The following is a 14,251-nucleotide window of genomic DNA, read 5'->3' as shown; positions in this document are numbered from 1 at the left end:
AGGCAGAGGGAGAAGCAGGCTCCATGCACCGGGAGCCCAACGTGGGATTCGATTCAGGGTCTCCAGGATCGCGCCCTGGGCCAAAGGCAGGCGCTAAACCGCTGCACCACCGAGGGTTCCCTTTTTTTATTTTTTTATTTTTTAAAGAGTGACTATGTAGGGGATCCCTGGGTGGCTCAGCAGTTTGGCACCTGCCTTTGGCCTAGGGTGGGGTCCTGGAGTCCCGGGACCGAATCCCGGTTCAGACTCCCTGCATGAAGTCTCTGCTTCTCCCTCCGCTTGTGTCTCTGCTTCTGTGTGTGTGTGTTTGTCTCTCATGAATAAATAAATAAAAACCTTAAAAAAAAAAAAAAAAGAGTGACTATGCAACCACCAGAGGAGCCAAAAGCACATTAAAAAAAAGGCGGGGCGGGGGGGGGAGGGGCGGCGGATCCCTGGGTGGCTCAGCGGTATAGCGCCTGCCTTTGGCCCAGGGCGCGATCCTGGAGTCCCGGGATGGAGTCTCACGTCGGGCTCCCGGCATAGAGCCTGCTTCTCCCTCCTCCTGTGTCTCTGCCTCTCTCTCTCTCTCTCTCTCTCTCTGCCTATCATAAATAAATAAATAAATAAATAAATAAATAAATAAATAAATAAATCTTTAAAAAAAAAGTATATCATGAGCTCCTCACACAGCTTAACAATTCTGCTCCTGAGAACCTGCCCAAGAGTATAAATCCTATGTCCACCAAGAAAAATTATAGCAGTGCAGTTTACAACAGCCGAAGAGTGGACCCAGCCCAAATGTCCACCAACAGATGCACAGGTAAACAAAACGCAGTCTATCCATACAACAGAATGTTACTCAGCCATAAAAAGGGATGAAGTACTCATAAATCTTACAACACAGATGAACCTTAAAGACAGCATGCACAGTGAAAGAAGCCAGGCATGAAGCGAACTTATTGTATGATGCATTTATAGGAACTCCCCAACAGAGGCATATCTGTGGAGACAGTGGTTGCCTGGAGCTAGGGGGTACAGATGGGAAGTGACTATTAGTGGGCACAAGAGATTTTGGGGTGGACATGTCCTAACATTTGCTTTAGGTGATAGTTGTACAATCCTATAAAGTCACTAAAAGGCACTGAGTTATACACTTAAAATGAGTGCATTCTACGGTATGCACATGAGATCTCAAGCTGTTTAAGAGAAACAAATTGAGCCCGTAACAGTATCTATCTATTGACCTTGATGTGAAGAGTAAAGGAGCTACTCCACGAAATCCCTTTAGAAAGAGCCTTAGGCTAGATACTCAAGAAATGTTTTGTATGATTATGAACATGTGGTTGAGTCATACACAAGCTACAGGGTTTGATGCATGAACACCAGGACTGTTGCTTCACAATAATAGCGGTCCCTTGGGGGGTCTTATCATTTCTTGGATTTGTCCCACCTGTCTAGGGCTCAGTCTTCTCATCTGCAAAACGGGAAACCGAGCTCCATCCTCAAGGACCTTCTCTCACCCTATGTTCTGTGTTTTGTTCTAGGAACGTTTCTCTCTAGGTGCAGCAGATCCTCAAGGCCCGAAAGCCGGCAGGGAGGGGGCAGGTAGTGGGCAAAGCTGTGGAGAGTGGAGCAGGATGCCTGGGGCTTGGAGACCCAGACACAGGTAAGGAGGGGTCAATGGGCCTGGGAACAGATCCTAAGGGTTAGATGGGCTTGGCTACAAGGTGTGCATGGTGTGGAGCTGGTCTGGACTGGGTTCCGTGCCACCACTTCCTGGCTGAGATTTTGGACAAGGGACTCCCGCTCTGAGTCTGTCTAGCCCCCAGAAAGTGGTCAGTATGTTTCCTAATACCCAGTGGGGTGCTGAGGACTCCCTGAGATAAGGTCTACATTGGCCTGGGAAAATAATATAACAAAGCAACAACAGCAATGATTCCCAGGTGCCAACCAGTGTTTGCAGACCTCTCCACAAAGTACCTCGTTGAATACAAAAAGCTCAATTCATGATAGTGATTTCCAAAGTAGGACAAATGCCTTAATGTTAATCCTGTTTGCCCCTTCTGTAAATTGGGTTATAAAATCCCTTCCCTCAATGAGTTTTGTCAATGCGATTGTGCTGAAAAGGTGTCTGTCCATGGTTGGTGCTCGTTAAACAGTGACCTGTGTTTTGATGTGATAATAGGGAGCCACTGAAGGTTCCTGGGGAGGGAGGTAGCTTTGCCATCATGAAAGCACACCCCAGCTCCCCAGCCCCTCACTTCTGACGCTTAGTTACAGGATCTAGTTTGAGAACTGGTCTCATTTGGAAGCCCTAATGTATTTCTGCCAATATTTGATTATTGTCCACTGCTGGTCTGTAAGCTCCAGGAGGGCTGGTGCTCAGGTGGTCTCACTCATCACTCTATCCCCTCCCCCCCTTCCCCTGTGGTTGAAGCCCCCATGATCAAACAGGCTAACATGAATTGAATGTCTACTACGTGCCAGGCATCGTGTCAAGGGCTCAGCCAAGGTGTGTTGAATCTTTGACAGGGGTGGGGAATTCTGCAGAACTCTGGAGAGTCATCTCCCTTCCTAGACCCTCAACCTCCATGTTCCCGGCTTCCCTCCCTCCATCCTGGCCCTGCCTGGTGTTTCCATCACACCAGAGAATCTTTCCTCCCAAAGCCTCTATTTGTTGCCCTGGAAAACTAGGATGAACTCACCTCTCTTTTCCTGGCCTCACAGGCATGACGATACCTAAGTGGTTAATGCCATTATTTGCAAAGGGCAAGAGAGAGCCATTGGAGGTGCTGGGGGAAGGCAAGATGTCAATAGAAGGAAAGAGAGAGGGTCTGAATAAGATGGCTTGAACACATCCTTCCCCATCCACTTCTCAAGACCCAGATAAGTGGGTGAAGAAAAAACCATTAGAAGGTTTGCAGAAAAATGATACTTTCCACCATCCCTCATTCCTTGTGGTTTTTCAAACATGCAGCACCAACTCACCTCATGGCCATTGTTCTAGCTGTTCCCTCCATCTGGTTCTTCATTCAAAGGTCACCAGAGGGCCTGCCCTCCCAGCCACACAGTGTTCTCAGGAGCCCTTATTAATACCTGGTGCTCCACTGAAGATAAGTTTATTGTCTAGAGCAGCTCTGTCCAAGAGAACTTGCAATGATGGAATGTTCTAGATCTGTGCTGTCCAGCAAGGTAGCCATCAGCCACATGGGGCTATTGAATACTTGAAACCGTGTGATTGAGGAACTGAACGTTTTTAATTATTTTGTTTTAAATTGATTTGCTCATTCTAAATCTAAATGGAAGCAGCCATGTGTGGCTAGTGGCCAAACTGTATGGAGCAGGGTGGGTCTAGAATTTTAGCTCCTCATAGAGAGGCAGTGGCTTTCTCCTCTCCAGTGTCCCCGGGGCCAAGTGCTGTGCCTGGAAAATGTTTGCTGAAAGAATGCATACAGAGATTGCACAGGGATGCCATGGGGCTCCCCAAAGATTCCTGGACAGATGGTGACCAGGGTTGTCACACTCCCAGTTCTTCTCACAAGTTTCTTGCTGGCTGAGCACCTCCTTCCTGTTCCCCAATGTGGGAATCTGGATCCTTCCTGCTTGGAATGCAAGCTCGGAGCCTACTGGACAAATCCCGGCTCACCCTAGACCCCCTCTGGCAGCCCACACAGACAACCTCACTCTCTCCCGTTTCACGAACTCACATTTATTCACAGACAGACAAAAGGACAGGTATGGACCTTTGCTCACTGGGGACCCCCAGGGTCTGGCAGTTCCAAAGAGGTGATGGTGTCCAGTGTGTACAATGGGGGACAGCCAGGCAGAGGGTCCCCCCCCAGTCTCCATCTCTCTGGCCAACATTCTCCGCCTCCTTTTCCAAGTCGTCCTTCAAAGGCCTGTTGGGGCAAGCAGTTCCTAGCCAGCATCAGGGGTCCTGGGGGTGGGCAATGGGGAGGGAGGGGTGGTCCAGGGCCCCCCCCTGCTCCTTAGTGTTGAGGGCTGGAAGGGGAGGGGTGGGTAGATAGGAGGCGCCTCTCCTTCGACTTCCTTCCTCCGTATTGCAAACCTATTGCAAACCGGGAGCCAAATGGAGGGGCCAAGAGTGAGTATGAAGGTCAGGAGGCCAGGCCTCCCAATCCACGCAGGTGGGCCTTGCTGTCGATCTCTTCTTCTTCCATCTCAAAGGCTGAATGGTCTTGGCTGTCGAAACAGGAGGCGCTGAGGAAGACCGGGGGGGCCGGCGGCGGTGACTGGGGCGGGGTCCCCGGGGAGGGCGGCTCTTCCTTGATGTGTGCAAGAGGCAGCGGGAGCCCTTCCTCCTCCTGCCCCGCCGGCAGGGGCGGCGGGGGTGGCGGGGGCGATGGCGGGGCCTCGGCCTGCAGCGCCTGCAAGGCTGCGGCCCTCTCCAGCTCGGCCCGGTGGCAGCGCTGGTGGCGCAGGAGGCTGTAGGCGCGCGAGAAGCGGCGCGGGCAGCGCGGGCATGGATGAGGGGCCGGGCCCCCAGCGTGAACCTGCGCGTGGCGGGCCAGGTCAGCCAGCCGCTTGAATTCCCTCTGGCAGCGCACGCACTGGAAAGGGCGCGCCCCCGAGTGGGTGACTCCGTGCTGCCGCAGGTGCGCCCGGCGGCGGAACCCTTTGCCGCACTCAGGGCACCAGAAGCGAGGCTCCCCGGCTGGGGGCCGGGCCGGGGCGGTGTCCCCTCCGTTCTGCCCACCTTCTCCCCCCTCCGAAGCACTGCCGCACTCGGCCCCTTCGCCCCCCTCGGACCCCTTCCCTGAGTTCCGTCCGCCCGCGGCCTTGTCGTCCTTCTTGCCCGCCGGGGGCAGCGGGGCCAGGAGGCTGAGCGCTCCATGGACGCGGCGGTGCTGGCGGAGGTAGGAGGCGAGGCGGAAGGCCAGGCCGCAGTCTGGGCACACGAAAGGGCGGTCAGTGGAGTGGACCAGCCGGTGGCGGGACAGCGACCAGGGCCTGGCAAAGGCCTTGAGGCAGATGGAGCACTGGTGGCGCTTCGGCCGGGGCGGGGGACCCCCTTCCCCCTCCTGTTCACCCTCGGGGCGCAGACACGGGTGTGCTTTGAGCTCGCCCTTGGTGGCGAAGGCTTCGCGACAGCGGAGGCACAGGAGCGTCCAGTCGGCCTGGAGCAGGACCTGCTTCTCCTCCTGCCGCCCCGCCGCCAGCGCCAGCTCCGCCCTCAGCTCTGCGGCCCCGGCCTCGGCCTCCTCCTCCTCCGACTCCCGGGGCTCGGCGCTTGTAGGCGCCGCCAGAGAGGCCGGCTCCCCCGCGGGCCACGTCTCGGGCCACGCGGCCTCCTCCTCTGCGGCCCCCGCCGCTGCGGTGGTGGGCTGCTCCGTACCAGTGTCCTGTGCGCCCCAGCTGGACTCGGCTGCCTCTTTGGCCACCCTCTCGATGGCCAGCTCCACCTCGCCGCCGGCGTGCTCCTGGGCCAGGTGGCGCCTGAGCTGGGCAGGCTCCGGGAAGGTGCGGGGGCAGGCGGCGCAGCGCAGGGGGGGCTGGGGCCCATGGCCACGCAGGTGGCGGGAGAGGTGCGCAGGCCGGCGGAAGGCCTTGGGGCACAGTGGGCACGCGTGGGGTCGGAGGCCCGAATGGCTCAGCCGGTGGCGGGAGAGGTAGTAGGGGAAGCGGAAGAGGCGGCCACAGGTTGGGCAGGGCAGGGGCGCCCGAGGGGCTCCTGCGCCCCCCCTGCCACGGCCCCGGCCTCTACCACGGCCTCGACCCCGGCCCCGGCCCCGGCCACGGTGAGGTGGGCTGCCCTGGGCCGGTGGAGGGGGCTGCGGATCCATGCCTGTAAGGAGAAAGGGGAGACAAGGAGACATTGGGGTGGAGGGTGGGGGATGTGGAGTGGGTCAGATAAAGGGAGATGTGTGGGGCCAGGCAGAGATGCAGAGACCCAGAGAGATGGGAGATTCAGGGATGGCCAGATGTTGAGCCAGGCCCGGGAAAGGGCCAGCAAGACAGAAGGACAGAGAGACACAGAGACCCCGGGACAGACAGTGTAGAAGAAGCCACAGAAACAGGATGGGAGACAGCAGGAGAGAGAGATGGGGACTCCCAGCAGAGACAGAGATGGGTAGAAAACAAAGAGATTTGGGGGGAGATGGTGCAAACACCGAGGTCAGAAGGACCACAGCAGAATGGAGGTAGGGAAAGGTAGAGACAGAGGGAACAAGCCAGAGGTGCAGACAGAAGGAGAGACAGGCAGACAGTCAGCCAACTGCGCCAACTGCTTTCTCTCCAGTGGCCCCCCTAGAGTATTTTGGGAGGGGCTGGGAACCCGCTGTGGTGCCCAAATGGAGGGGGTGGAATAAACATTGGGTGGCCCCAGAAATGCAGTGTGAGTGCCGGGACCAGGCTCTGGGAGAGGCTGTGGCAAGGAGGGCTCAGACTTTAGGGTAGGGGTGAGGCTGGGGGGTCTGGACTCCCGGGACTGACAGAGGTGGGAGCTGGGGATCAGGACCCCAGGTTTGGGAGGTGACTGGGTCCACTCCTGTGTGTGTGTGTGGGGGGGCATGGATTCCTGGGTCCCAGTGCAGAGAGGATTGGGGGAGGGGGCTGGGCTCCTAAAGACAACGGAGAGAAGGGGGCTGGGGGCTCAGCTGCCGGAATCCTCCGGGAGGAGGCAGCTGAGGGCCCAGCCCCTGGACGCCTACCTCTACCAAGGCTGCTGGGGTCCGGAGCCCCAGGTCCCCAAGGGGGGCCAATCTCCCCACTGGGCCCAGCCTGCGGTTCCCTGGAGGCGTGATCAGCAGAATTGGGGCAGCAGGTCGTGGCCTCACAGATTTCAGAGCCCAGGGCCTGGCGCTGGGCCCCCATCGCTGCGCACCCGGTCCTTACCTCCGCCTCCTTCGCTCCTTTCTTCCTTCCCTGCGGCCGGCCTAACGCGGACAGTGGTGGCGGGGAGGGAGGGAGGGCCCCAGCGTGGTGGGGGGTGGAGGAGGCTGGGCTCGGTGTCACCGCCTAAGCCTTCCCCCCGGAAACCCGACCTGCCGACCGAGCCCAAAGGAGGAAAGACAGGCTGAGAGGCCGGAAACGGGAGGACAAGGGGACCCAGGGGGCGGGAGGGCGGGTGGCTTGGATTCCTGGGTCCTGCACGGGGAGGGGGCTGGAGGCCTGGGAGGCTGGACGCAGCTCCCCTCCCCACCCCAGCACACACACATATTCATTCATTCCTTCAACAAATACACATTTATCAGGTCCTGTCTGTGCCAGGCACTGTGTTGGGCAAGGGGGTGCCAGGGGAGGGAGGTGAATGAGGCAGTGGCAGAGGCCTTAGGGAAAGTAGGGGCCCTGTGGACTAGAATCCCACTGCAGCCTGAACAAGTGACTGTCCCTTCTCCTAGGCTCAGTGGCCCCCTCTATAACAAGCCCTGCGTATTTTCATTTGCTCCTAAGACACCAACATGTATTGAGCACCCACTGTAAGTCCTTCCGCATGTATTTTGCTACACACATTCCCTGGATCCTAAGCTACCAGTATTTGCTGAGCACCTACTGTGGGCTAGCTCTGTCCTTGGTGCTGGATCTACAGTGGCAGAGGCCATTGAACCCTGTCTGCAGGAAGCTCACGGTCAGATTCAGGAGGCAGTCAGACACAGATCCAATTGCCTTCATGGAAAATGTACTCTAATGCAGAAAAGAGGATTTGGTGGTAAGACAGAGAACAGAGAAGGCGCTGAGCTGATCTCCTATTGAGGTGAGATCAATCCTCAAGGTCTTCCAGGAGGCAACAGTGTTTCAGCTGAAACCTGCAGGATGAGAGCCAATTGTTGGGAATGAGAAGGATGAGCAAAGGGAAACCAGAGAGAAATGCACCTCAACACAGCTCAAATGCTTGATACTGAGCAGCAAAGGCTTGTTGCAGAGGGATGGCTGCAGCATGTCGCTGTCTAGGGTGAAGTAGAAGAGTGTGGGAAACAGGACCTTTTTGTACATGGTTGGGGTGAGTGAAATTCAAAACAGCCTTAACAAGTGAGCAGTTTTGGGAACTTATCTGTCAGATAGATCTGTTCAGAAAAATGCACAATGACATCTGTTCCAGGTGAATCAGTTCTGTATTGCACAGTACTGCAAAGGACTGGAAATGAGCTAAGTGCCCACGCATAGGGGATTCAAGTGATGTCATGATTGATCTGCCCAGTGGAATGCTATGTGTCCCAAAAAAAGGAAAAAAAAATCGAGAAACTTTCTTTTTTTTTAAAGATTTATTTATTTATTATTTATTTATTTATTTATTCATGAGACACACACACACACACACACACACACACACAGAGGCAGAGACACAGGCAGAGGGAGAAGCAGGCTCTATGCAGGCAACCTGATGCGGGATTCAATCCTGGGACTCCAGGATCATGCCCTGAGCCAAAGGTAGTCACTCAACCACTGAGCCACCCAGGCGTCCCAATGAAGAAACTTTCTGTGTAAAAATATGGAAAAGCTCCAAGTGATAACACGAAGGGAAGGGGGGGTGGGAAGGCAAGGTGGCAAACAGCCTGTAACTTGTTCTGTCTGAGCTTATCAGTAGGTTCTGCCTGGAAGAAGAGAGAGTAAACTAGCAACATTGTCTGACTCCCAGAACTGAAAATTACTGCACTCTATCCCTTTGTACTTCTTGAATTTGAAACCATGTGAATGTGTTCCATACTCAAAAAAAAAAAAAAAAAAAAAAAAGTAAAGGAACAAGAAATAAAATGGGGGGGGGTAATAAAAATAAATATAACCAAAATAAGTAATAACTTAGTCTTGTAAGTGCTTAATGAATACAAACCCATTTGTTTCTCCTTCCTTTCTGGAGTGGGTCACATTGTTCTTCCATTTTAAAGTGAGGTTACTAAAACATTGCAAAACTGAGTCTTTGCCTTTCACAAAGAGATGGGAGAAATGACAGAGATGAAGAGCATGATTTTAAAAAGCACCCAGTCAATAATACTACTTAAAGAAACATTTTATTTATTTATTTGAGAGAGAGAGCATGAGTGATGGGGAACAGGAAGATGACCAGAGGGAGAGGCAGACTCCCTGCTTAACAAGGAGCCCAGGATCATGATCTGAGCCAAAGGCAGACACCTAATGGACTGAGTCACCCAGGTGCCCCAATAATACCACTTTTTAAAGGATATATACATATGAGTGAAAAATCTAAAAATACCCATGGAAACAATAAGCATCACATTCAGGGTAGGAGTTACCTTTTAGCAGAGAGAAGCAGTCAGATCCTAGAGGAGCCTACAGTGAGTAAGGTATACCTCCTAATGTTTCAAAGCTGATAGTATATGTGTGTGTGAGCATGTTGCATTCATGTCAGTAGCATTAAGTACATTCTCAATGTCATGCAACCATCCCACTATCTTGTTTCAGAACTTTTTCTGTCTCCCCAACAGAAATCTAGATTCATTAAACTGTCACTCCCCATTTCCTTTTCCTCCCAGCCCCTGGCAAGCTTTATCTCTCTATGGCTTCACCTACTGTGGACATTTTGTATCAATTGAGTCATAAAATATGTCATCTCTTATGACTAGCTTCTTTCACTTAGCATGTTTTTGAGATTTATCTACGTGTGGCATGTATTGGTAGGTCATTCCTTTTGATGGTTGAATAATATTCCACTGTATCGGTATACCGCGTTTGTTTGTCCATTCATTTGTTCATGGACATTTGGGTGGTTGCTATCTTTTGGCTGTTGTGAATAGTGAGTGTTCATGTATACATTTTTGTTTTAACGGTTGTTTTCAATTCTGAGTCTATACCTGGGGGGGGGGGTGTTATTTCATTATGTATATTTTAAGGGCTTAACGTTTTTTCCAGAGAAAAAGAAAGAGAAAGAAAGAAAGAAGAAAGAAAGAAAGAAAGAAAGAAAGAAAGAAAGAAAGAAAGAAAGAAAGAAAGAAAAGAAAGAAAGAAAAGAAAGAAAAAGAAAAGAAAGAAAGATAGATTCAGGAATGGAATGGTGGGAAATAGAATTTCAAGCAGAGGGAACAGCTTATGGGGGTGGGGTGGGAATGGAGATCTTTGGTCTTGGGGGAAACTCCAGGCCTTGGATTGTGGTGGAGAGAAGCCAGGAGCTGCACAAACCACTATGTCGGCCTCTTGGTCCAGGCTGAACGCTGGACGCATTTCTAGTGCACTGAGAAGCTATTGAAAAGGTTTTAAGCTACGGAGTCACATGATCCGATTAGTGTTTTAGAGAAATTCCTGTGAGACCCGCGTGGAGGCCCGCCGGATGCAGGGGAGACCCAGGCTGGGAGCAGGGAGGAGGCGGGGCGCGGGCCCAGGTGAGAGAGGGGCCTGGGTAGTGCTGGCCTCGGAGGGGCAGCAGGCTCCCGGGCAGGGGGCGGGACCTAGCACTGATTGGCTCAGGACTGCACTCCTGGGTGCCCGTCCCCCTGCAACTGCCTCCTCATTGGCTCTCCTGTTTCCAGCCCCTCTCCCACCGGCCAGTCTCCCGCCCCCAGAAATCACATCCTGTGAACCCTGCTTGGCTTCCCAACCCTTCCTCCCGAGTTCCTAACCCCCTGCCTGTAAGGCTGGGCAGGTCTGGCCCCTGGAGCCGCCCTCAACTGATTGCTGCCTCTCTCCCACTTCACTCTGCTCCAGCCACACCACCCTCTTTGGGGACTCAGGGCCTTTGTTTGTGTGTGTGTGTGTGTGTGTGTGTGTGTGTGTGTGTGTGTGTGTTTAAGATTTTGTTTCTTTATTTATGAGAGCCAGAAAGAGAAAGAGGCAGAGGGATACAGGCAGAGGGAGAAGCAGGCTCCATGCAGGGAGCAGGACGTTGGACTCAATCCCCGGTCTCCAGGGGTCTCCTGGGCTGAAGGCGGCGCTAAACCGCTGAGCCCCCCCCCCTCCCCCCGGGCTGACTCAGGGCCTTTGAACGTGCTGTTCCCCCTGCCTGGAATGCCCTTCCCCTAGATTTCCACACTTTCCCTTACTCCCCTCATTTCTATCATATGTCCTCAGAGACACCTCCTGTCCATCGTAGCTAAAAACAGCCCTCCTGTCACCCCTATCTTCCTTACTCTGCCTTAATTTTCAATTTGTACTTAGCACAAACAAGCATCAGGTGGTTCGTGGATTACCCACTGAGGAATATAATAAAATCCCTGAGGGCAGGGGTCTGCTTTGCCAGTTTGCTTAACTGCTTATCCATCAGTGCCCAGCTGCGCCTAGAAAAGTGGATGAGCCAGGAGGGGTGAAGTTGGGGTTTCATGAGAGGGGGATGCCCCTGAAGGGAGAAGACTGAGGTGATGGGTACATGCGGAATTCAGCAGAGAGCGCAGGTGCCATCTCCTCCAGCAGATGCAAGAGGAGAGGGGAGTCATCTGCTCCAGCCCAGGAATTGGCACTCACTCCCAGAGTAAAATCCTCCCCCACCCCTTCTGAGCCTTAATTAGCACATCTATAAAATGGGGCCACAGAGAGAGGAGTGGAGTACAAGGTCCAGCCCTGCTGCCAGTCCCTTGGGAGATGGACAGGAAATGGCTGAGTCCTTGCCTCTATTGTCTCAGAAAAGATTGAGTTGGAGGTGAGGTGGGTGGAGCCTCAGCCTCCCGAGGTCCCAATTCATTAATCCCTAGCCTGCTACCATCTCCACGACAACCCTGGCTCCTTTCCAGGCCCTCAAGGCTCCAGGCAGAGCAGGTCTTTAAGTGAGCGGGTCTTGTCCCTGGGGCAGTGCCTGAATGGAAGGGGGCGAGTCTCATTTCTCCATCACAGTTTTTTGTTTTTTGTTTTTCCCCCCAGAGGATGAGTCTGGTTCCTGGTTCCTGGGTGGGAGAGTGGAGAGGAACTATCTCTAAGGTTGAGTATCCCCAGGAGCTGACCTGGAGCCTTCAAACGGGCAACTGTGGATCTCCAGGCAAAAATGTCTTCTTGTTTTCTCTCTCTCCCCAAATATGCCTCCCTCTAAGTTTTCTCGTTGTGAAATATAAGACACATAGACTAAAAGAGCATGATACAGATGTTCAGTCAACAAATAATTATCAGTAGATCACCAGATTAAGAAACAGAATGTTAGCAGCCACGCCGGAGTCCATAGAAGATTTGGCATATCCTGTTCCTAGCCTAACCCATACAACCCCACTGTTCTTTTTATTTTATTTTATTTTATTTTATTTATTTATTTATTTATTTATTTATTTATTTATTTATGATAGTCACAGAGAGAGAGAGAGAGAGAGAGAGAGGCAGAGACACAGGCAGAGGGAGAAGCAGGCTCCATGCACCGGGAGCCCGATGTGGGACTCGATCCCGGGTCTCCAGGATTGCGCCCTGGGCCAAAGGCAGGCGCCAAACCGCTGCGTCACCCAGGGATCCCCCCCACTGTTCTTTTATGGGAGAGTAATTTTCTTGCTTTTCTAGATGGTTCACTACCCAATACATCCATAATAATAAACAGTATTATAGTTTAGTTTTGCTTCCTTTTGAACATTATATAAATGGGATCATACCCATGTATCTGGCTTCGTGCATTGGGCTGCTTTACAACTTTCATTTGTGTAATTGTGTGTATCTCCATTCCTTTATTTCACTGCTGTATTGTATTCCATAGCATAATATACCACCATTTATTTATCTGCTATATTATTATTTTTTTAAGATTTATTTATTTATTTATTCATGAGAGACAGAGAGAGAGGCAGAGACGCAGGCAGAGGGAGAAGCAGGCTCCATGCAGGGAGCCTGAGCGGGACTCGATCCCTGGTCTCCAGGATCATGCCCTGGGCCCAAGGCAGGCGCTAAACTGCCGAGCCATCCAGGGATCCCCTATCTGCTATATTATTGATGGATATCTTAGTCTGCTGTGGCTGCTGTAACAAAATACCATAGACTGGGTGGTTTATAGACAACAGAAATTTATTGCTCCCGGTTCTGGAGGCTGGCAGTCCAAGATCAAGGCACCAGCATGCTTGCCTTCTGGGGGAGGCCCTCTTCTGGGTTTATGGCCAGTGCATTCTTGCTGTGTTCTCACGTGGTGGAAAGGGCTAGGGATCTCTCTGGAGCCTTTTAAGTTTGGGCATTAATCCCATGCATAAGGACTCCACCCTCAGGACTTAAGCACCTCCCAAAAGCTCCTTTTCCAAATACTGTCACATTGGGCCTTAGGATTTCAACATAGAGATTTTGATGGAACATAGACATTCAGACCATAGCAAAGACATATCAGCTGTTCAGAGTTTGAGGCTGTACCTGTTACTTCTGGGAATGTTTTTTTTTTTTTTTTTAAATTTTTATTTATTCATGATAGTCACAGAGAGAGAGAGAGGCGCAGAGACACAGGCAGAGGGAGAAGCAGGCTCCATGCACCGGGAGCCCGATGTGGGATTCGATCCCAGGTCCCCAGGATCACGCCCTGGGCCAAAGGCAGGCGCCAAACCGCTGCGCCACCCAGGGATCCCTCTGGGAATGTTTTAAATGTGTCTTCCAGTGCAGGTGAAGGAAATTCTTTGGGGTTTGTGCCTAGCAGTGGGATCACTGTTATCAAAGGATATGCACATATTCAGCCTTATTAATCGATGCCAATCCCCCAGGCATCTTAAGTTTAAGAACCTCAAAATGGGATTCTTGATCCCCCTAAGCCCCTATCCAAACCTGTTCTTCCCCTTTTCTGGCCTTGATACAAAGTGTTACCAACCAACCAGTCCCTCCTCATTCCTCCCTTTCAGTTACACACACACATTCCACCTACAGAATTCATCTTGAATCCATCCGTTTCTCTTCACCACTCTGGTCTAGGCCCCTACTGATGCATTTCTCCTGCTGCTTTGCGGTAGCCTCCTGCTGTCTCCACTTCCTTCTCCACTCAGCAGCCAGAAGGAACTTTGTAAAGTGCAAGAGGGGTCACATGCCTCCATGTTAAAATCTTGTGTCCCAGTGCTGGAGAGCACAGCCAAATGCCTGTCTTTGCCCACCATGCAGGGCCTGACCCCTCCACCTTTGTTCATCCCTCCCTCCCTCTCCTGTGGCTGTCCAGGCATCCTTCTGGTTTCAGATCAAATGCCACCTCTGTAGAGACGTCCACCGGACACATGAACAAGACAGCATAGTCACGGAGTCACTCACTTTCTTAACATCTTTCCTCCCTTCCTTCAGCATGCTCATTAACACTCGAAAAGACTTTCATTTCTTTGATTACTTTTCTCCACCCCACCGCCCAAACACTAAAATATAAACCGCATAAGTTCTTTTCTTTGCTGTTGGATCACCCAAGAGGATGTCTGGCACAGAACAGGTACTCAGGTACTCAGTACAG

At 52.3% G+C, this 14,251-nt stretch overlaps 1 protein-coding gene across 1 annotated transcript; it reads right to left on the bottom strand.

Moving 5' to 3' along the window:
* Positions 1 to 3,675: 3,675 nt before the first annotated feature.
* ZNF579 (zinc finger protein 579) lies at positions 3,676 to 6,966 on the bottom strand. Its single transcript, XM_077914116.1, has 2 exons — positions 6,838 to 6,966; positions 3,676 to 5,788 (listed from the first exon to the last, which is right to left on the bottom strand). The coding sequence occupies exon 2, from the start codon at positions 5,784 to 5,786 to the stop codon at positions 4,101 to 4,103; it is 1,686 nt and encodes a 561-aa protein (XP_077770242.1). The 5' UTR covers positions 5,787 to 5,788; positions 6,838 to 6,966; the 3' UTR covers positions 3,676 to 4,100.
* Positions 6,967 to 14,251: the final 7,285 nt, after the last annotated feature.

The sequence above is a fragment of the Canis aureus genome, chromosome 1 (genome assembly GCF_053574225.1).
Source record: "Canis aureus isolate CA01 chromosome 1, VMU_Caureus_v.1.0, whole genome shotgun sequence".
In the NCBI taxonomy this organism is placed as follows: domain Eukaryota; kingdom Metazoa; phylum Chordata; class Mammalia; order Carnivora; family Canidae; genus Canis; species Canis aureus.
Note: the sequence above shows the minus strand (reverse complement) of the source record. Positions and strands in the feature narration are given on the sequence as shown.

What these genes read in the sequence shown, in the direction of transcription:
- ZNF579 (XM_077914116.1), bottom strand. Translation starts at nt 5,786, where the DNA reads ATGGATCCGCAGCCCCCTCCACCGGCCCAGGGCAGCCCACCTCACCGT.